The sequence below is a fragment of the Diceros bicornis genome, chromosome X (genome assembly GCF_020826845.1).
Source record: "Diceros bicornis minor isolate mBicDic1 chromosome X, mDicBic1.mat.cur, whole genome shotgun sequence".
Classification (NCBI taxonomy): Eukaryota; Metazoa; Chordata; class Mammalia; order Perissodactyla; family Rhinocerotidae; genus Diceros; species Diceros bicornis.
In genome coordinates this window covers 6,244,831-6,266,238 of record NC_080781.1, presented here as the reverse complement: position 1 = coordinate 6,266,238, position 21,408 = coordinate 6,244,831, and the positions used below count along the sequence as shown (strand labels likewise).

The following is a 21,408-nucleotide window of genomic DNA, read 5'->3' as shown; positions in this document are numbered from 1 at the left end:
TAGCACCCTTCTGTAATTGCCATTCTCTCTGAAATAACTGTGAGATCTTCTGAACCAAATCTTGTTTATTAAAATGGGACTCATGTGTACAAATTGTGATTTGCTCTGGCAGGAAAGGTTAATTGAAACTTGAAAGGTGGGAAGAACAGAGGCCAGGTAATGTGGGAACTTTATAGAGAGCCCTTAGCCCATTGGTCAGATAACTCAAACTTTGATATGCAATTTTAGTTTTTGATTGTTCTTATGTCTCTGTGGGGTATTTTTGTTCGTTTCTGTTTTATTTTGTAGTAAATATCTGACTATTATGCTGAAATAGACTGAATCCTGAAAGAACTATCCCTTTTTTAGCATTTTTAAGACTAGTCATTCATTGAGACAGACCTAATACAATCCTGTCCATCCTCTGGGTTGTCACATTGTTTGTTAAGAATGCACACAAGGTCTATATTGCCACGAACCTCAGCTTTCCCTTTGAAAAAGTTCAGACCCAGGACTCGAGATTTTATTCTTCTACAACAGAAACAACTAGACTATTAGATATATTTGGCCCGATGTGTTTATTTGCAAAATAGTCTGAGCTTTATTTGTCTCCTAAGGCATGGGTTTGCAAACCACAGCCCACAGAGCAAAACTGGTCTGCATCTTGTTTTTGTAAATAAAGTTTTATTGGAACACAGCCACACCAGTTTGCCCACATATTGTTTATGGCTGCTTTTGTGTCACAATAGCACAGATGAGTAGTGGTGATAGATCACACGGTCCGCTGAAGCTGTTTACTGTCTGGCCCATTACAGAAAAAGTTTCCCAACTCCTGATCTAAGAAAAAGGACAATAGTCACAATTATATCACAGAACCTACCTAACCAACCACCTTAATCTGTCTTACCAGGACCCATTTCTAAACATAAAGCACTGTTCTTGGTAATTTTAATTATAAAATAAATTTTCTTACCTGGAAGAGATTTTTGGAATGTTAATAATAACATACCTAGAATTGGTTCATGGCTTCCTCATGTATTGATCTCTTTAACTTCTCATTTGATTATCTATACAATTCTACCTTTTTTTACTTTCAGACTGATACCAGAGTTAATACTGTTATTTTTTTGTGAAGAAGTTAAATGTTTGTGTTAGAACAGGAATCTTTCGGGATTCCTTCTATGCACCATCTGGGATAATTTTTCCTGTATCATTTTTTGGAACATGATGAGTCGTGATAGATATATAGACAGATTGTGCTTTATTGCTTTTGTTTATAAAGTAACCATTATCTCCATCCTCTTATTTTAAAAAAAATCTTAAAAACCACAATAAACCATTTTTCTTACTGATCGTAAAATGCACGTCTCCCCACATTTAAATGTTCCTTTCTTCCACTTGATGGAATCTAAAATTATAAATGAAAATATTCTTTTTCTTTCTTAATGGTACATAAAATAATTGTGTATATTACAACTGATGTTGTCTTACTTTTGACGAAACATGATACATCCTAGTTTATGAGTGACCTCTTTGCTGGATCACACACTCCCATCTTTAATTCTGATGGTCCTGATTTCATGACATCCCAACCCTGAGAGGCACTTACTGGGGTGTTGACATTGGCGGTATGAAGTGTGCACTATGGGTGATGGAAAGGTGAGATCTTATCTGCTTCGGGGATCAGTCAGTGAGAGACGTGCCCGTTGTTTATTGGGTCAACCTAGGTTCTGTAGGTGCAGTCCTTGTCAGTTTGAAAATAGGAATAAAAAGGAGGTTTCCACTCTGCCACAGACATGATTATTGATTTTTTTCTTTGTGCTTTTTGCTTTTCAGAATGTTTTCCAAGCTTATTACATTTGATTTTCACAGCAATTCTTAGAAGAATTTACGTCTGAATTTCACTAGATGAGGTTTTTGGACAATGGAACTGACACACAAGGAGAAAGAGTTTTATTTGCCCAAGATTACATGGTTAATAGGTAGAGGAATAAGATTTAAAATCCAAGTGGTGTAGGGGCCAGCTCGGTGGCATAGCAGTTAAGTGCGCGTGCTCCCCTGCAGCGGCCCAGGGTTCGTGAGCCCAGATCCCGGGCGCCATGCTGTGGCGGCGTCCCATATATAGTAGAGGAAGATGGGCACAGATATTAGCCCAAGGCCAGTCTTCCTCAGCAGAAAGAGGAGGATTGGTGACAGATGTTAGCTCAGGGCTAATCTTCCTCACACACACATACAAAAATCCAGTTGGTGTGACTTCTAGTTACATTTCTTTCCCACTCTGCTCCGTCCCAGGCACCTCCTCCTAACTCTACTCCACGTCACAGCATACTGAGTAGAGAATCAAGCTTTGTTTCTGCCATCAGGAAATGAAGAATGAGCCTGTCTAACGTAGAGTTGTTAGCCCAGCCGTCCATGCCTGAACAGGCTTATCTTTAAACAAGAAGGTCGTTTTGATTATGCAAAGTCATAGTTAATTTATGGCACTTCAAGGAATTGAAGGAAGAAAAAGGCTCCTTACTACTTCAGGGTGCTCATTAACCATGGAATGTTCCAGTGCTACTTACTGAAAGAGACCTCAGAAGCTAAAGGTGTTAAGGTTGATCTTGCACCAGTGTGGGGATTTCTTGTGCTCAAAACTGTGATCCCTCCACTGCTCCACCACCCAGTTTGATATCTTAAAATCTAGGGTGTTTGGTAAATGCATCCCTTCAGGATATGAGGCAGAGACTTCACCTGTCTGGGAACATCTGTAAACGAGTGAAAGGGACTGGGAGAAGCTGATGAGAGCTAAACAAGAAGATGATATAATATGCCCCAGGTGTGCGGTGGTGGTGGGGAACGATCAGCGTGTAGAATTTAGTACAATTTAGCAAGCTTTTGCTTACTAAAGTATAGCAGAGCAATAGCTTGCCTGATTAGAATATCCTTGTGAAAGGACAAGTGTAGTTGGATTTTGGTACTTTTCTTTTCTTTCTTGGGGGTTGGAGATACACCAGAGCCTAGATAAAATAAAGCTGGGTTTGGGTGCCACACCATGGGTGTCATAGATACAATCACTTCTCTTCTTTTGAAAAGTCAATTAGTGAACCACCCTGAGTCCATTAAATTAGAGTCCATTACAAAAGATGGATTCAATTTTTATTAAAAATATTTCCTATTTTGGAATATTTTCCTAAGAAAGTTATAGAGTATTAATATTGAAGTACTGAGTATTGAGTATTGAGATAGTTTGCCTGGTGGGTAAGAAACACAGGCTCTTTCATTTACTAGTATAATCTGAGCACTTGAGCAAATGAGAGATGAAGGTGGCTTAGTCCAGGATGGTCATGATGGAGTTGGTCAGAAACGGTTAGTACATAGTTTCAAGGTAGAGCCGTCAGAATTCGATGACAGGTTGGTTATGAGGAATGGGAGAAAAGAAGAATCAATGATGCCGGGGTTTTTGTCATGAACCACTAGGGGAAGGAAGTTGGGATGACATTGAGATGATACTGAGATGAGGAATATGTGACAGGCACAGATTTTGTGGGGGATAGATAAGAAGTTTGGCGTTGAGCATGCTGTTTGAGATGTAAGTTAGACATCCACATGAGATTGTCGTGGGCAAGTAGATATGTGAGTCTGGAGTTGAGGGGAGACATCTAGGTTGGAAATAGAAATGCCATCAGTGATAGATGGTATTTAAAGTCATGAAGCTGGATGAGGTGATAGAAAGAAGAGCTGCATGGATTATGCCCTGAATCACACCAGCATCAGAGGGATGCCAAGAAGAGGAAGAACCGGAAAGTGAGACTAAGGGAGGCCAATAAGATGGGAGAGAGTCCAGGGAGCATGGAGTTCTAAAGGCCAAATGGTGAAAGCTTCTCAGGAAGGAAGGGGTTATCAGCTACACCTGCAAGAATGCTGAGGTCTGAAAATCCATCAATGGATTCTGTGATGTGGTGGTCATGGTCGAACTTGACGAGAGCAGTGTTGTTGGGTGGCTGAAGAGAAAGCCTGACTGGCGTGTGCTCAAGACGAATGGCCGGGAGAAACGGGGGATATATGGAACATTTCAGTGAGCATTGCTGTAAAAGGAGGGAGCAAAGTGAGGTTGTGGGTAGAGGGGGAAGCCAGGTAATCAGACATTTAATATTTTTAGAGTGAAGAAACCATCACACAATATAAGCAGATGCGAATTATCCAGAAGAGAGGGGGTAGATCTTGGAGGAGAGAGGGGAAAATTGCAGAAGCGAGTGACCTTAAGAAGCTTGGTGTTCATTGCGCAAATGTGAGGAAGGTTTGAAGTGGGAGCAGACCCTCCCTCTGTGTCACAGGACAAGAGAATATGTGAGAATGCACGGGCCCAGATCCAGGTGCACGGGTGGGTGTGAGGGTGGGATTTGTGGAAGTTTTCATCTGAATGCTTCACTTTTCTCGGTGAAATAGGGTGATTGGCCGAGAGTGAGAATGGCAGAAGGTGATGGAGGCTGGGATGACCAGCACAGAGTACATTTTCCAAAAGTGTTAGTTTTTATTACTATCAATAAAGAGTTTTTATTTTTACAGAAGATAAACATTTACCTTTCACATTTTCATAATACATAAAAGTGTTGGTTGTATTTCTGGGTTGTGATCCTTGGGCAGGGGTGGAGAGAGCAGATTTTGTCCAAGTTTTCAACATAGTGGTAATGGGAATAACAGAATTGAAATGTTTCAAGCAATGCTTATGACTTTTTATAATTGTTATGAGATTTCCTTTACCAGTCGTCTTATAAAGGAAATTGTCCTCATTATATCAAGTTTTATAGTCCTGGAAGATGAGAATGTTGAATTACTTTTTAGGGTTGTTCAGTAATTTGTTGACTAGGTGAGACATGTTCTCCATGGAACGTAGGCTGTTTTTTTCTTTTCATTTTTTTTTGGTAAATAGTAAGGCTCAATTCTCACTGAATTTTTATATGATGCTGGGGAGTATAAAATTATATGAGACTCAATTAGAGGAAAATTGATGAGTTTTGAAAATTTATAAGAGGCTGAGACTGGAGACTATTCTGAATGATTTAAAGACCTATCTTTTCTGAAAAGAGGTAGTCACATAAGAAGGAATATCATAGAAATTGCAAAAGCATCAAATTTAAGTGAAAAATAAAAGATGGCTGTAAAGCACTTAACCAGCTTCTGAATATAACAAACATTAGAAAAATATTAGCTATTTTTTTTGTGGAGGAGGGCAAGGTCACCACTTTGGAATTCTTTGAGAGGTCAGTAGGATGTGGACTTAAGAGGTCCCACTGAATGCTGTAGTTAGGAGGTGACTGGAGAGCTGTGTCAGAGGGTTTCCTGGAGCAGTAGTGGTCAATACATCAACTCTGCATTGTAGAATAAAAAGTAGACGAAGGAATATAAACCAAATACACAAATTCTCTCTATAATTTAAGTTCTTTAAGGTTGTCTTTGTGGGAAGGAGGAGAGAGAAGGGGCTGTGGGTAGGGGCTTTCATTCTGAGGAAGTTGCTTCTCCTTTGGGAAGACTTGAGTACATTTATATGCCGGGGGGAAAGGAATCTTGTCAGGAGTGGGAAGTTGGAGGTGTGTTGCGGAAAAAGCACAGACTTCTGGAATAAGGAACTAGGGAGGAAGCAAGTTTCAGTGCAGAGATGGAGAGACCCATGCTTCTACAGATGTCAACTCCAGTTTCTGGGTGATCCGGAACAATGCTTTTCAGACTTGGTTGTGCTCACAAACCACCTAGGCGTCTTGGTAAAACATAGATTCTGATTCAGTAGATGTATGCTGTGGGCACAAATCAGCATTCCAATGGGCAATGCTGATGCTACTGGACCAAGGACTAGCCCTTACATAGCAGTATGCAGACGTCCCTCTCTGATATTGGAGTTCCCCATCAAGCACTACTTTGAGTAGCCTACTAATCCTATGAAGTCTTTTGTGATTTCTTCAATGCTTTTCTATAAAGAGAAAATATGCAGTTGCTGATAATGATTGAAAATAAGCAGATGAAAATGGTTTTTAAAAGTGAAAAAAAAAACACATTCTTTTATCATTCACAGTTGAGAATTATAATGGTTGGTTTCTCTCTATCCCCAAATGAAAGGTATTTCACTGTGTATAGAATTCCAGGTTAACAATTTTTTAAAAATTAGTACTGTAAAGATCTCTCTTTATGTTCTTCTGTCTTGCATATTTTCTGAAAAATCTCTGACATTCTTATTTTTGTTTTACTGTATATAAAGTGTGTTTTTATTTCTCTGCTTCTAAGATTTTCTTTCTATATCTGGTTTTAAGCAATATGAGTATAGTATCCTTGTTCAGGTGTTCTTTATGTTACGTCTGCTTGGGGGTCATTGAGATTTTTCTGATTATGGGCTTATAAATTTAACCATCTTTTTAATATATGGGCCAATATTGTTTTCTGTCCCATCCTCTGTCTCCTATCCTTCTGAGACTCTGATTATACATGAGAGGCCACTTCATAGTCTCTCCTGGGTCAGTGAGTCTCTGATCATATTTTTCTCCATTTTTCCCCCCCTTTCTACTTCATTTGATAGTTTTATCACTGTCTTCAAGTTCCCTTCAAGGATCTTTTCTTCTACAATGTCTAACCTTTTTAAAATCCCATCTCATGTATTTTTTCTTTTTCTTCTTTTTTCTAATTGAGTAACATTGGTTGATAACATTAAATAGATTTCAAGTGTACATCATTATAATTCAAATTCTTTATGCATTACATCGTGTTCACCTCCAAAAGTCTCATTTCCTTCTGTCACTGTACAAATGACCCCCTTTAGCCCTTTTCCGCTTCCCCCTGCCCTCTGATAACCACCAATCTGTTCTCTGTATCTATGTGTTTGTTTGTTATTGTTGTTGTTGTTTTTTTATCTTCCACATATGAGTGAAATCATACAATATTTGTCTTTCTCCATCTGACTTGTTTCACTTGCCATAATACCCTGTAGGTCCATCCATGTTGTCGCAGATGGCAAGATTTCATCTTTTTTATTGCTGAGTAATACTCCATTGTATATCTATACCACTCCTTCTTTATCCATTCATCTGTCGAAGGGCACTTAGGTTGTTTCCAAGTCTTGGCTACTTGAATAATGCTGCAGTGAACATTTGGGTGCATATATCTTTTTGAATTAGTATTTTCGTATTCTTTGGATAAATACCCAGTACGGGAATAGCTGGATTATATGGTAGCTCTATTCTCAATTTTTTGAAAAGTCTCTATACTATTTTTCATAGTGGCTGTGCCAATTTACATTCCCACCAGCAGTGCACAAGGGTTCCCTTTTGTCCACATCCTCTCCAACACTTGTTATTTCTTGTCTTCCTAACAGACATCTGGCATATTTTTTATTTCTTCATTTTTACTCCTGGAAGTTCCATGCAAGTCTTTTCTGTATCTTCCATTTCTCTCTTCTCTATTCATGTTTTCTACATTCCTGGGCATACAGAGCATATTTATTCATTTATTTATTATTTATTATTATTATTTATTATTTAATGTCCTTTTCTGCTAACTCTATCACCTTTATCATTTCTGGTTCTGTTACTATAGATTCCTTCCTTTTTTTTTCATTATGTATCATATTTTTTTGGCGTGCTTGATGATTTTTGATTGGACATCACATTTTTGTGTTCTGAATTTTGTTATGTTTCTCTAAAAAGCATTAGACTTTGTTCTGGCACGTAGTTAGTTTCTTGAGATCTGTTTGCCTTTTTAAACATTCTTAGGGTGGGTTCAGAGCAGCCTTTAGTGTAGGGCTACTTTATCCCTATGACTAAGGTGACCTCCTTCCGAGGACTCTATCCGATGCCCCACGTGTTATGCATTCTCCCCACTCTGGCTGGTTGGAATATGAGTTTTCAGCCTTGTTAGAACTCTGGGAATGGTTTGTTCTACTGTTTTCTGGTTGTTCTCTCCCTGGTCTTGCGCAGTTTCACCCCATGCACGTTCAAATCAGCATCTGGCCAAAAATTCAATGGGTCCCTCTGCAACTCTCTAGGTTTCTCTCTTTGCATAGTTCCATCCTTCCTTTTATTCTGCTCACAGGATCTACCTGTGTCAGCCTTCTCAAACTTGGATTTCTTTCTCCTCGACTTGGAAAATTTCAGGGCTTTATTTGGGTCACTCTTCCCTGTACTGTGGACTTGAACCTACCTACAGCAATTCATTTTTGGCAATCTTGGGCTCACCTCATTAGTGTCTTCTCTCAGGGTGTATAGTCTTGTGCTATCTGTTGGCCAATGTCTGGATGACAAAGTTGTTGCATATATTTGTTCAGTTTGATAGTTGTTTACAGCAGGAGGTCCGTTCCCACATTCCTCAACAGGCAGAAGGAGAAGGCTTTTGCCAAATAAACCAAATTAGTTGAAGGTCTTTGTGCTCTGATGACTCTGGTTTTGCACAATCTATTGTTTATGGCTGGAAAGCACCTCTGTTCAAATGCTACACTTAACTCAGTCCTCTTAATTGGAGACAGCTGTCATATCCTGTGAATGCCTTCTTTGACCTCCTTCTCTTGAGTTAGTGCCACTCCTGTGTTTTTTAACCCGATATTCATTCACTCACTGTACTGTAATGGTTATTTACATCTTGTCTCTCTACTGAAAGGCAGTCAGAATGGGAGCAGAGGCTATGACTTTATTCTCTGTGTCCTCACTCTATGACATGCTGCTGGACACTTTCCAAATGCTTTTTGGATATGTGCTACCGATGGTTCTCATAGGATTTGTATGCATGCCTGTGATAGTGCTTATGACATCGTGGTGTAGTTGTTTCAATGTCTATCTCCTACAATGGATTATATGCTTCTCCAGAGAGTAATAGAGTCTTATCTCTCTTTCACATTTTTGTACTCCTGGCTAGTACATCAATATATTACCTTAATCCAGAGTTTCTCAACTCTGGCACTATTGGGGTTTTTTAGTTAAATAATTCTTTGTGGTGGGGAGCCGTCCTATGCACTGCAGGATCTTGGGCAGCATCCCTACTTTCTACCCATTACGTGCCAGTAGCACTCACCTCCCTGCTGTGACCACCAAAAATGTTTCCAGACTTGGGCCAATACTCCCTGGGGGGCAAAATCTCCCCCCATTGAGAACCACTCTCCTAACCTATACTATCTGTAATTTCCCTTGCACATTCATGATGAGGAAATAATGTTCCATTTACATTAATTTTTATGTCACTTTATGATGATCCAATCAGTCTAAAAGTGGTATGATTTCCACACGGTAGTGTATAAACAAAGGAATAAGAGATTTCAAGAAAGATTACTTCCTGTGTCTCCCTTTATTTTAATAGAAATTAAACTGCTTAGGGATTTTACCTATTTGTTAGTAAACATATAAACTGTAAGGGTAGTTGGGAATAATTTTCATACTTTCTTCTGCTCATCATTAGATTCCTATGATGAGTTCTAGTACCTAGAACACCAGTTTGGTTTATGAATCAGTATATAAATGCTTCAGTGGGCTAATTATTTCGTAGTAATGCCTGGTAACTACTCTTAACAAAATGTGGGAAGGAGGAGTGAGAAGGAAATTATGGTTTAAGTGGAGTGCCCTAGCCATCCCTGATTCTCTAGCAATTTTTGAATTTCTGCAATTATTTGTGTGCCCAGTGATGTTCCAAATATCTTCCAGCAGGATTCTGGACCATTGCTCCCAGTGGAGAGTCTGACCACTGACACTCCCATATGAGGTGATGCATTTGTCTTCAAAACCAATAGAAAAGCAGGCCAAAGAAGAGGAGCCCAAATAAACATCAGTGAAGACGTCTATAATTTAACAAAGGGGGCGTGTCCCCAAAGGAAACTGATGTCCCTAAAATGCATGTTTCTGATTTTTCTCTTAATTGTATGTTATTCATGGCCAAAGTCTATAAGTTGCATGGGAATCAAATTAACTGTAATCACATCTAATGAATTAGTATGAATGATTGAGTTTCCAAACAAATTATAATCACATTTCCAAGCGTAAATTAGAAACATTTGTATTGAGAATGCTTTCTCCTATTTCACGCATACTTAGTATTTAGATGCCTTCTTTGAACAATACAACTGGCAGGTTTTTTTTTTTTAACAGTATAATGTTTTTATTTTTTATAGAAAGTATGCATGTCCATTAAAAATTAATATAACAAATTACAAAGGAGAGTAAAACCAAATGGTTACTCCAGATTCTACCATCCAGAATAGCCATGGTTACCTGTGCAGGAGAGTTACCACAGCTAACCTGAGACTGCTCTCCTTAGAAATTTCTACTTAAAAGGCTGGCCCTTAACTGGCATCTGGAAACTTAGATTTTGGGACAGTTCCCACCATTCCCTAACTGAGAACAGGGGCTCACTCTTCCTAAACTATTAGTACAGACAATGTGGTTTATGATGAACTCCCACTTTCCTTCTGGGAGTCTGGACTTTTGGTATATGCCAGGCAGGAGGTGCTTATGTGATCAGCCCCCAATAAAAACTCTGGGCATTGAGTCTCCAGTGAGCTTCTCTGGTTGACCACATTTCACACGTGTTGTCACAGCTCATGGCTGGGGGAATTAAGCTCGTCCAGTGTGACTCCCCTGGGAGAGGACTCTCGGAAGCTTGCTCCTGATTTCCTCTGAACTTTGCCCCATACGCCTTTTCCTTTTTGTTGATTTTGCTTTGCATCCCTTTGCTCTGGTAATTCTTAGCCATGAGTGCGACCATATGCTGAGTCTTGTGAGTCCTCCTAGCGAATTATCGAACCTGGGGATTTTCTTGAGGACCCACAATGTGTTAGACAAACATCTCACCTGGCATCTCTCCATGCATGCTAGTTATTAATAATGCTTAACGTTTAATATTATTTGAATGTAACAGAAGAAAAAGGAACATCCAAGTTTTATAGGAAAAAGATTATGAAAAATATTGCAGGATTAAAATTACTATTTTTTAAGCCCCATATTTGTCTTATTATTTACTGATGTCTTAAAATTAAGTTCAAGGTAAGTGACATTCATGTGTCTCACATCACTCTTTCTACCTACCAATTTTTCTAACATATTATTATTTTTAAAATTTTATATTTATTATATAAAATTCTCTTCTTTAACCATCATTCCTACTTTATTTTTAATTTTATACCTATGTGGATGATAAAATGAATAATAATTCTTTATGCCAACTTCTTTATTCTTGGCTTTCTAAATTTGATTCCTATGTTAGTTTGCTTTTAAAAAGGAGTCCTAGATACTATTTTCTTTCAGATTGTTCATGAGAAACTGCCTACTGTTGTACCTGAAGTCAAAATTGAGTTGAACAAATATTTCTTTCTCACATAATATATAAGTATTGCTTTATTTTCTTTGGGTACCAAATATTGTACCAGCCCATCAATTCTTGTCTTCTGTTTTATCTGTAGAATGGCTGGATTTTGCCATTGCATGGTTTTGCAAGAAAGGTTCATGAGTGCTATATTCTCTGAGTCTTTTTGTCTTTCAGAATATTTCTGTCACGGATATATTTGAATAATAACTTGGCTGATTTTATCTATCTATCTATCTATCTATCTATCTATCTATCTATCTATCTATCTATCTATCTATCTATGTTTACTTTCCTTATTATTATATAGCCATTGCTCTATTGGCTTCACACACTAAATTTTGTAGAGAGAAATTTGGGGGGAAACAAATCATAATCAACAACTTAGATGTCTGAAAAATTGTATTTTTGTCTTTGCAGTTCAATAGCACAACTATATTTCAGTGTTGCTTGTTCTTATCAATAGTCCTTGAACATAACTACCTTTTGATCTACATCTAGATTATTTACATATATACATATATATGTATACACACACACACACATACACACACATATATATGCAGTTTTTTTCCTCTGCTCTATTCCTTGATATTTTGGGAGCGTTAGAAGCTCTCCAAGCGATCCTAATAGGAAAGCAAGTTGAGAACCACTGGCTTAGCTGTATTTTTATTTTACTCTGTGGTACAGCACAGCTCTTAGTAAACTAACACTGGCTGACACAGTAGTCCGTGGTCTTACTTGTTTTCTGATTTTGGTTGTGGGGACTGGAGAGGAATAAGTGAGATATGCTAGTAAAGCACCTGATAGAAGATACAGGACATGGTAGATCTTCAGCATCTGTTAGGGGTAACTACCACTGCTATGGTGATGGTGATGGTGTTGGTGGTGGTGATGATGATGGTTATGATGGTGACAGAGAACTCATTTCAGGGGATTCTATAGTCAAGGTTGCACTTGTGTTTATTGGCTGGAGCAGGAAGAGAATCCCCCAGGCCCTATCTATATTTCAATCTATATTTGAGATTTGGCACATGGTACAATTCTATTGAATTGAATAGAATACCAAATGCAAGGTTCTCTCCATATCTGAGAGCTCATATTTATATGATTTCTCACGTATTAAGATAATTTAATAAATTGGATGTTTTTATGTTCATCATTCCATGATTGCTGCACAGATTATTTTATGGTACAATACCTCGCATTTACACCAAACAAAGTGAAGATAATAGTATCTTTTTAAAAAGCATCCAAGAACCATTACCTACTATTGTTATTATTTCATTTACATTTATTGGGTTGAGCTTAGCACATTGCCCAGGTAAGGCACTAAAAACACATTTTAGTTTCTTAGCTAAGAGATGACATGTAGGAGAGATTTATAAGAATTAACTATATAAGAACAAATATTAATGAGTGTAGTAACTATGATTTTTCCAAATTTAAATTGGAGCCAATGACCTGGCAAAACATTGCCATTTGTGTGATTTGTGAAATAGTTTCATATGAATAGTTTTATAAAGGAATGGTAGCTACATTAACTTTACAATTAATAATTTGCCTTAATAGACTGGGTATAATTGTATAAACAAGAACTACAGCATTTAGCACATACATGTGTGTTGCCACACGGGTTTTCATTTACCGTGAAGTCGATGGGTATTATACTAATCATGATTTAGAAAACTCACACCTTTCCTGAAATTTTCACATTCCTCTTGACAAGTCTAGGAGGAAATAACTGATAACATCTCAGGAAATATTATATGCTTAATGGTCAGAACTTTCTTTTCTGGCCCCCAAATGACCTTTTGTTCACATGATTTCCAACTGGCAATTAGGGGACCAATTTACACATTTTCTTTATGTCTAGAGTATTAATATTCACACATCATTTTCTCTGACCTGTATGCATTTTTGTCCTTATTTTATTCAATTGGTAAATTCTCATTAAGCTATGATTAAAGACCTAGTGAGAAATCTTATTTACAGACACCATATGTTCTCCAATTTGTATTCAGACCATTAATATTTTTCAGCCTAATCCAAGATAATTATCCAAGATAATTTATAGAAAACATCAAAATTTGCCTTCAACACGTATAAACAATAGAAGAGTTAGATAGAACTCCTCTGTAAGATTATTGAACCAAATCCACGTATTTGTAAAATGATCTTCATTTAAGTTAAAAAACATAGACTATTTCTTATGAATTCCAACAGGGCCCAGTTGATTCTATGCAGGTTTCCATAGCCTCTTGGATTCTTGTGGATGCTCACACTGTAGAAGAAGCAGAGCCAGTCTTCAGTCTTTGGATCTTATCACATTTTTGTCAGAATAGCAGAAGGATCTGGAAATGTTAAACAGTAAACTTGTAGCAGTGGGAAAAGAGAAAAGACGCCAATTACTCCACTTCTGTTGAGTCTCTGTTGTGGGCCTACCCTGCACAATAGCGCTTATTTCTTTGTGTACACGATCTCGCGTAATATTCATAATGTTGTTTGTATTATTCCAAGCTCATGTACGAGTCTAGAAAACTCCTGTGAGAAGATGAGCTTGTTGTTCCCCGTGGTCCTCAAAATAATCACAAAATTCACATTTTTGAATCCATACCAAAAAGGAAGAATATTCGACCATTCTCACATCAACTGGAAGATCAAGATTATGGTGGTAGTATGATCATTCTTTTACCCTCGTTGAGAACACGTTTTAGATCTGTGCAGGCCACTGTTTTTGTTTGTTTGTTTTTAATTCTGCCTCACAGCTCAGTAAGTTACGAAGATGAGGACATACTTCTCCTGACCTTCCGAGTTCAAGGGCGTGGTGGTTGGCATGTGGGTAATTAGAATAACAAGTGAACAGTGAGTCCATACTTTGTTATCTGATTCTTGACTCATACCCTGTTTTCGTACGTGAAAAAGTTTTAACTGTGGTGATTTGATTATACCACAGTGCAAACTAAGTTACTGTGATTTCCAAGTTAGCAAGCAGTAAACACTTGTCAGATTTAATAAAACTATTTCTACTTGGAAATCTCAGCTCGTGTGGTGAAGGCCACTGATTTTGCTAACTAAGTATTTTCTTTTAGTGCATATAGTGTATGCACTTTGTTTGAAGAAGAAAGCTGGCAAACATTCTATAATTGTTACAGACAAGTTTGTATACTTCTCTGATTGCTAACTTAGGTTTGGACCTAAATTTAGAACTTCAAAAGCCAATGGAGTAAAACACATCTAGCAGCTAACAGGAAAATGAACTGTGAAACTGAGTACGAGAGAAAAGCCTTAAGAACTGATGATGCTTTCAATGTTTAGAAAGTTTTTTTTTTTTAATTAACTAGCTACAAATTTGTGGTAATTCAATATTGAAACCATGGCCTTTCTTCTAAGTTTTACCTGGAAAGTTCTTAAACTGAGACACTATTTAATCCAGTCAATTCATGTTATTTTCAAATTTTGAGTATGATTAATAATTAACAATTTTATTTGACATCCACAATTCTAACTCACACCATGGAATGATAGTTTTTCTAGCTAGTGTTTCTAGTTTTTCTTCCTCTGCTCATTAATCTAAGAGCATGAAATCTTTCTCTTGTATTTAATTATCATGGGGTATTGATGCCCTGATTCGCATTGAATTCACAATATCAGAAAGCCTCTTGTGGCTATAAGAGAACAGCGCTGTTTGACGTTGCACACATCCCCATGGAATATACAGATTTCTAGCTCTTACATAGATTTTTTTTTTTAATTGTGGTAAAATACACATAACATAACATTTACCACCTTAACTCTCACACAGATTATTAGCTCCATGTTGTTTGTGGGGATGAACCAGGAGAAGCACGCGAGAACGATCTATGCTGGTGTAGTAGTTATCCAGGGGTTACTGGGACATGTGCTTGCTGAAGTTATCATGTTTTGGGTTTTCAATGGCATTTCCAGTCATCATCAACATGAGAAATAATAGGCTATAATTAACCCTCTTTTGGGAAAAGATGTAGAGACATTCCTTTCTTTCTCTCCTCCCACTCCCCAAAACAGGGACTTAGATAATGGTGAGGGGTTTTCTTTCTCTTTTTTTGTTTTTCTTAACATACATCTACCATTGTGTGAGACGCCCTCTAGCTAATAGCCCTAACCAATCGCTAAGTCTGTCTCCTGCCAGGTTACCTAGGTGTGACCTATCTGAGTAGAGGGTCATCTCTGTCATCAGTGAGGAGTAGTGGGCAGCATGCTGGCAGGTGTTACGAACTGTCACCAGACGGTCGAGAGCCCTGTTCAGTCTTTATTGAGAAGCAACGAGCAGCACATGGGGAGGTCGTACCAGGTGTTGCCCAAGTGTTACAGGTAGGAGGTGTTATTAGGTGTTACCCAGGTGTCGCCAGATGGTAGAGGGCTATGGTCAGTCATCAGTGAGGAGCAGCAGGCAGTCCACGGCGAGTGTTACCAGGTATTATTCAGGTGTCACCAGGCGCTAGCAGCAATGAATCGTGGTTTGGTGTCAGTGTGGAGCAGCAGGCAGCATGGTGGCGTTAGCCACATATGATGCTCGTATTCTCCCCTGGGTTTGTGTTCACCGATGCTACCACATTTATTTCTGGTATCACTGGCTCTGATTTGACATCAAATAATAAACAGAAAGTGTGTTCCTTGTTTGTCTCTTACTTCCAATGTGAAGCAGCTCCGACAGGTGTTCATGGGAACCACTCTGAGACGCTGGTCTTTGCGTGGGTTAGCACAGACTGGACGGTCGTAGCACACAGATCCCAGCTTATAGTGGAGTTCAGACCCAGGTGCGTTCACTCTGAGCACACAGAGCAGTTCAAGGTGGGCTGCCTGGCAGGGTGCTCTCCTCCACGTGTCCTGCTGCACCCTGCTGTCTTTCCTTCTGTGGCTCTACCATCGTGCAGGGCTGTGGCATCACCCAGAGCCAGCCAGGAAGGGAGAAGTTGCATGCGGCAGTACCACCCCACAGCCTAAAAGCCTGGGCTCACAGTGACACGAAACTTTCCATTAGTGACAACGTGGCCACTTCTACAAAGGGGGTAAACGGAGCCTGGGGATTTTACCTGGCTGGACAGGTGTGTTGCAGGGGAAATTGGGGTTAGAGGGAGGGGGTTAGGATTAGGGTACCTATCTTGGCAAGCACCTTGATAAAGGCAAAAGGAGGGTTAGGGCGAAATTTAGGATTATGGCGATTGTCCTGTCAGCCGTCCTCCTAAGGCAGAAGGAGATCCAGAGTGTGGAGAGTGTTGTTCCCTTTCTGTCCCTGGGCGAGGCTGCTGTCAGGAGCCTCAGCAGCTCCCACTTCAGTGGAGGAAAAGCCCTTACCCTCCGGCCGCAGCTCATATCCTACGTATGCCCAAATTCTGTCCTGAACCATTTTTCCAAAGGAAAAACATGCCTTTGATAAATGAGCCTTTCCATGACTCAAGCCTTTTCAGTAATGCGTGCCCCTAATAAGTCAAGGAATACCTGTTGTCGCTAATGTTTGATTGATTCAACGGAAATGTCGTCAGCTAGATGCTGTTCAGAACCTGACACTATGTCACATATAACATATGTGTACCGTGACTTTGAAAAATGATTCACATTCTTTTACTGCACAACTCATTGACAATTCCACATTGATAAGAGATCCCATGTGCACATTAACTCTAAAAACTGGGTGTTATTGAAATAGGTTCAGTTAACTGAGGCTTAGACCAGTTTTTGATAAAATATCAATACATGCATTACTGCTGTGGGAACTGTAAAGTTTCCACAGGGCTACAGCTAACCTATTTTGATTAGTATTTACAGGATATGGAAAAAAATAAAAATGACTCATTAGAGAATGAAAATAGATGTATGTATACAGTAGTCTAAAAGGGCCCTTCAAATTAGACCTAACATGTTTTATGAAAATTTGTAATCAATTATTTGACAAGTGTTTCTGAACTCAGAATGGAGTCTGTTAATGTGTGTGCGTATAATTGATATGTATCTGTTGCATGCAATATAAAGTTATAGCTCATAGGTCGTATTCCTTTAGGAAATTAGCATAAAATATTACTTCTTTAGTGAGGAGAAAGCAAATACATTTATTTTGTAAAACATTTGAGGGAAATTTTGACGGAATAACAGTTTTGACCTTCCTTTCCGGTGTCTTGGAAATCAGACCTCAGGTGTCATCTTTAAGGAAGGCTTTTTCTGTTCTCCCTTAGCCTCTGTTCCCCAAGAAGAACTACGAATGCCTGACGAGCTGCGAGTTCCTGAAATACATCCTGTCCGTGAGGCAGGGGGACTGCCCGGCCCCCGAGAAAGCCAGCGGATTTGCCGCCGCCTGCGTTGAAAGTTGCGAAGTTGACAACGAGTGCTCTGGGGTTAAGAAATGTTGTTCAAATGGATGTGGCCACACCTGCCAGGTGCCCAAGACACTGTACAAAGGTAAAGAGCAAGCCAGGGAAGTGAAGGGACCTGCAGCCTCACATGGGTTTGTGGGTGCGCAGGGTCAATCAAAGATGTCCACTGCAAGAAAAGAGAAAACTTTAAGAAAATGTACTTTGCACCATATACAAACATCTGTAAATATTAAGGGACCATAGATTTCAGCCACAATGAACTCACATTGGGGCAGAGCAAATCATTCATGTTAATTTTTTTTTTTTTAATTTTTTGTTTATTGCAGTAACATTGGTTTATAACATTGTATAAATTTCAGGTGTACATCATTATACTTCTATTTCTGCATAGATTACATCATGTTCACCACCCAAATACTAATTACAACCCATCACCACACACATGTGCCCAATTATCCCTTTCGCTCTCCTCTCTCCCCCCTTCCCCTCTGGTAACCACCAATCCAATCTCTGTCTCTGTGTGTGTGTTTGTTGTTGTTATTTTCTACTACTTAATGAAGGAAATCACACGGTATTTGACCTTCTCCCTCTGACTTATTTCACTTTGCATAATACCCTCAATGTCCATCCATGTTGTCACAAATGGCTGGATTTCATCGTTTCTTATGGCTGAGTAGTATTCCTAATTTTTTAAAAATTTAGCATGTAGGAAGAACAGCATCCAATCAGGAACTTTTTTTGTGTTTTTCTCCAGTAAGAACAAATCAGTTAAGCTCCACTGGGTACATTGGAATAAATTGATTTAAATCCTTGAAAATAGGCTGGGATGGGGCACACTTGAGAAATGCATAATAAGTGCCCCAGTATTGTGATTTTTCTGTTGGCATAATCCAAGAACAGAAGTGTCATTGTATGGACTTTAAATATTTTGATTAGTATCTTGAGATCCTAGATGGAATAATTTCTAGAGCACTTAACTCCTCTATGCTAAGTGTTACTTGCTTCTTTCTCTAAAGGTAGCTAAGTTCTTTTATGCCAAACTGATGCTGTCGTATTATGTACAATTTTGGATACCGCAGAAGTATACCATGAGACATAACATTTTGCTACTTTTTTGGGTCTAATTTGTAGAGGAAAATAGAGAGAATCAATCAGTAGATATTATTCATTCCAAGTAGAAAGAGTAATGTCTCTGTGTCTCTGTCTCTCTCTGTCTCTGTCTCTCTTACTTTCACTCACACACGCCAAATATATATTATTTCTAAATACAGGTAAGCTTTTTTAAAAACTATGTATAAATCAGTATTGACCATCAATGCCTTTTTTGAATTACTTGCTGGCTAACTATTTTCAGAAGTCCATTCTTACCCTCGTAACAATTTACATCTCCCAGAAGTCACGTACCTGCCTCATCTTCCTCTCCTCTCACTTGGAAATACTCCTATCTGAAATCTGTGTTATCCATCCAGTTTTCCTTTTTTTTTTTTCCACCTAGGATCCTTGGAAATCTGGCATAAATATTGTCTTACATTTAAAATAATTGCCACTTTCCCCTTCCCACTGAGTAGCATTTCTTTAGTGGATTTAAAGTTTTATTGTTTTCATGCCTCTTATAATAAACCACATAGAATCACTTTTGCAACATCTAACACCATTTAATTTTTAAAATGTCTATTATTATGAAACCTTTTCTGTTATTATAGATCATTTGCTATTTAAATATTAGCATTTACTATAAAAATAGGATGCTTTTAGAATGATTGTTGAAAACCCATTTGTAAAACCTTTAGTGTTTTAAAAGTAGGGCAATTTAAAGAGGAAATATAGGTTAAAATATACTTTTTATAAAAAAGCATTGAAGAGTCAGTATGAATTTCAAGTATGCTTGGTTCACGGAGAATAAGGGAAATATTCTACAGAGGGCTAACATAAATGATTAATTATTAAAAGATACTTGCAATTTAAACTCCTGCTTAACTAAATATGATGGATCTCTTTTTTTGAAGTGCTAAAGTCACTCTTCTACTACAAAGTAGCTCTTAACTTGGATTTTTTCCAGAGAGAGGCAATTCGTGAACTAACCACAAATAGAATAAACAGACTCTGTTCACCTGACAATGACTTTTGCATAATAAGCATAAGGGTAATATAGTGTCATTTTGAAAAAAAATATATATGTACATGTAGATATGTTTCCCGTGATCTCTTCAGTATCCCTGAAGGAAGGCTGGCTTCCACGAACTGGGAGCGTTTGACAACGCCAAGGAATAAGTTAGCGTGTGTAACCAAGAGGGGGCTCCAGAAGAGCCTGTTGCGATCCTTTCAATGACAACCTTAGCTAATTATTAGCCACCTGGAGTCCCTGATCGCATTCCTAACCAGGAGTCAGACTGCTTGCTCACTCTCAAAAGAGGATCGTGTGCCTACGGCCCCAGGCTCTCTGGGAAAGTGTCCTTTCTGACCTGGCTCTTGGCTTTTCGAGGAGAAAAACACATGCCCAGCCAGACAGCATGCACCAAATCAACTTTGGCAGTCTTCGCAGTACCAGCTGTCATTGTCCTGCTTTCCTTAATCTAATAAAATCCCTGGTTTATCCATTGTTTTAGGCTAAGGAATAACATGGAGATTTTTTTCTTTGAACTAATTGTCAACTAATTTGTAGAGTTGAAGTATTTAAACTAGATACAAAGTGTACCTTCTGAATAACCAAATTCTATTGGACAAATACTGAAAATCTGTAAGCTCCTCATGTCCTTCTCATTCATCGATTATTTACTTATTCAAGTGTGATCTCACAGGTAGTTGCTGTTTGGAAATCCTAAAGAGTGTTTTCTTAATGTTTTCTCCATTTCGAGTTTCACAGGGACTACTGTTGCCTGGATCTACAAGTACTGATGCATTTCAGTTCAATAAATACCTACTGACTATTGTTAGGAGTTATTAGGAGTACCTAAAATCTGTTATGATTAGTACTGGGTATTGGCGGCAAAATCAGTATGACACCAACCTCCATCCACTAGTTCCTTATCAAAGAGGTTATGCATGCAGTACTCATTTAAGTGGACAAATCATTTTCTTAACTTTTGCACTAAATTGATACATATGAACCCCTGTCCTATTTTTCCTTTTATTGTTTATTAGGTTAATTAAACTAAAAAAAAAAGTATGGAAACACATACATACTTTCTGCTTGGTCTCCTGTGTTTGTGAAAGAGAAGAGTGGGGTGGAGGAGAACTGACTTTATAGCTTCAAAAGCTTTATATGCTGGAAACTTGAGTTTTTAAAGACAATGTGTGTGTTGAAAAGATGATCAACCCAATACTCCATTCTATTTGAGCATTTAATTTGAGTTATGCTCTAAGAACTATCCTTAGTGGATGCCTACAAGTTAACTTTACAGACCAGGTTCATAGTTTGAAACAGTCCAAGGAAAATAACAGAGAGCTTTCCCTTCATCCTTCCGATGAAGAAGCTTATTTGCAGCATTCCAGAAGACTTGAAAATGTTAACACGGCTAACAGACCCCCGAAGGTGCTAGTTCTAGGGAATGCAACCTCAGTATCATTGTGGAAAGTTTAAGAGGCTGATCTTCCACAGGTAAAACAGAAATGATAGCATACTGGGACATTTATTTTCCCTTTGAATCCCTCCCTTTCCTTTTTTTTTTGGTGAGTAAGAGTGGTGAGCTAACATCTGTGCTCATCTTCCTCTATTTTGTATGTGGGTCGCTGCCACAGCATGGCTTGATGAACAGTGTAGGTCTGCACCCAGGAT

General features: G+C 38.5%; 1 protein-coding gene across 4 annotated transcripts in view; it reads left to right on the top strand.

Annotated features, from left to right (window-relative positions):
• The window catches only part of ANOS1 (anosmin 1), a 187,822-nt gene that overhangs the window by 111,248 nt on the left and 55,166 nt on the right, over positions 1–21,408 (top strand). For all 4 annotated transcript variants that reach the window (XM_058535399.1, XM_058535400.1, XM_058535398.1 and 1 more), the window contains exon 4: positions 17,496–17,718. In XM_058535399.1, the coding sequence (XP_058391382.1) occupies positions 17,496–17,718 (223 nt within the window). The remainder of the gene's footprint in view (positions 1–17,495; positions 17,719–21,408) is intronic.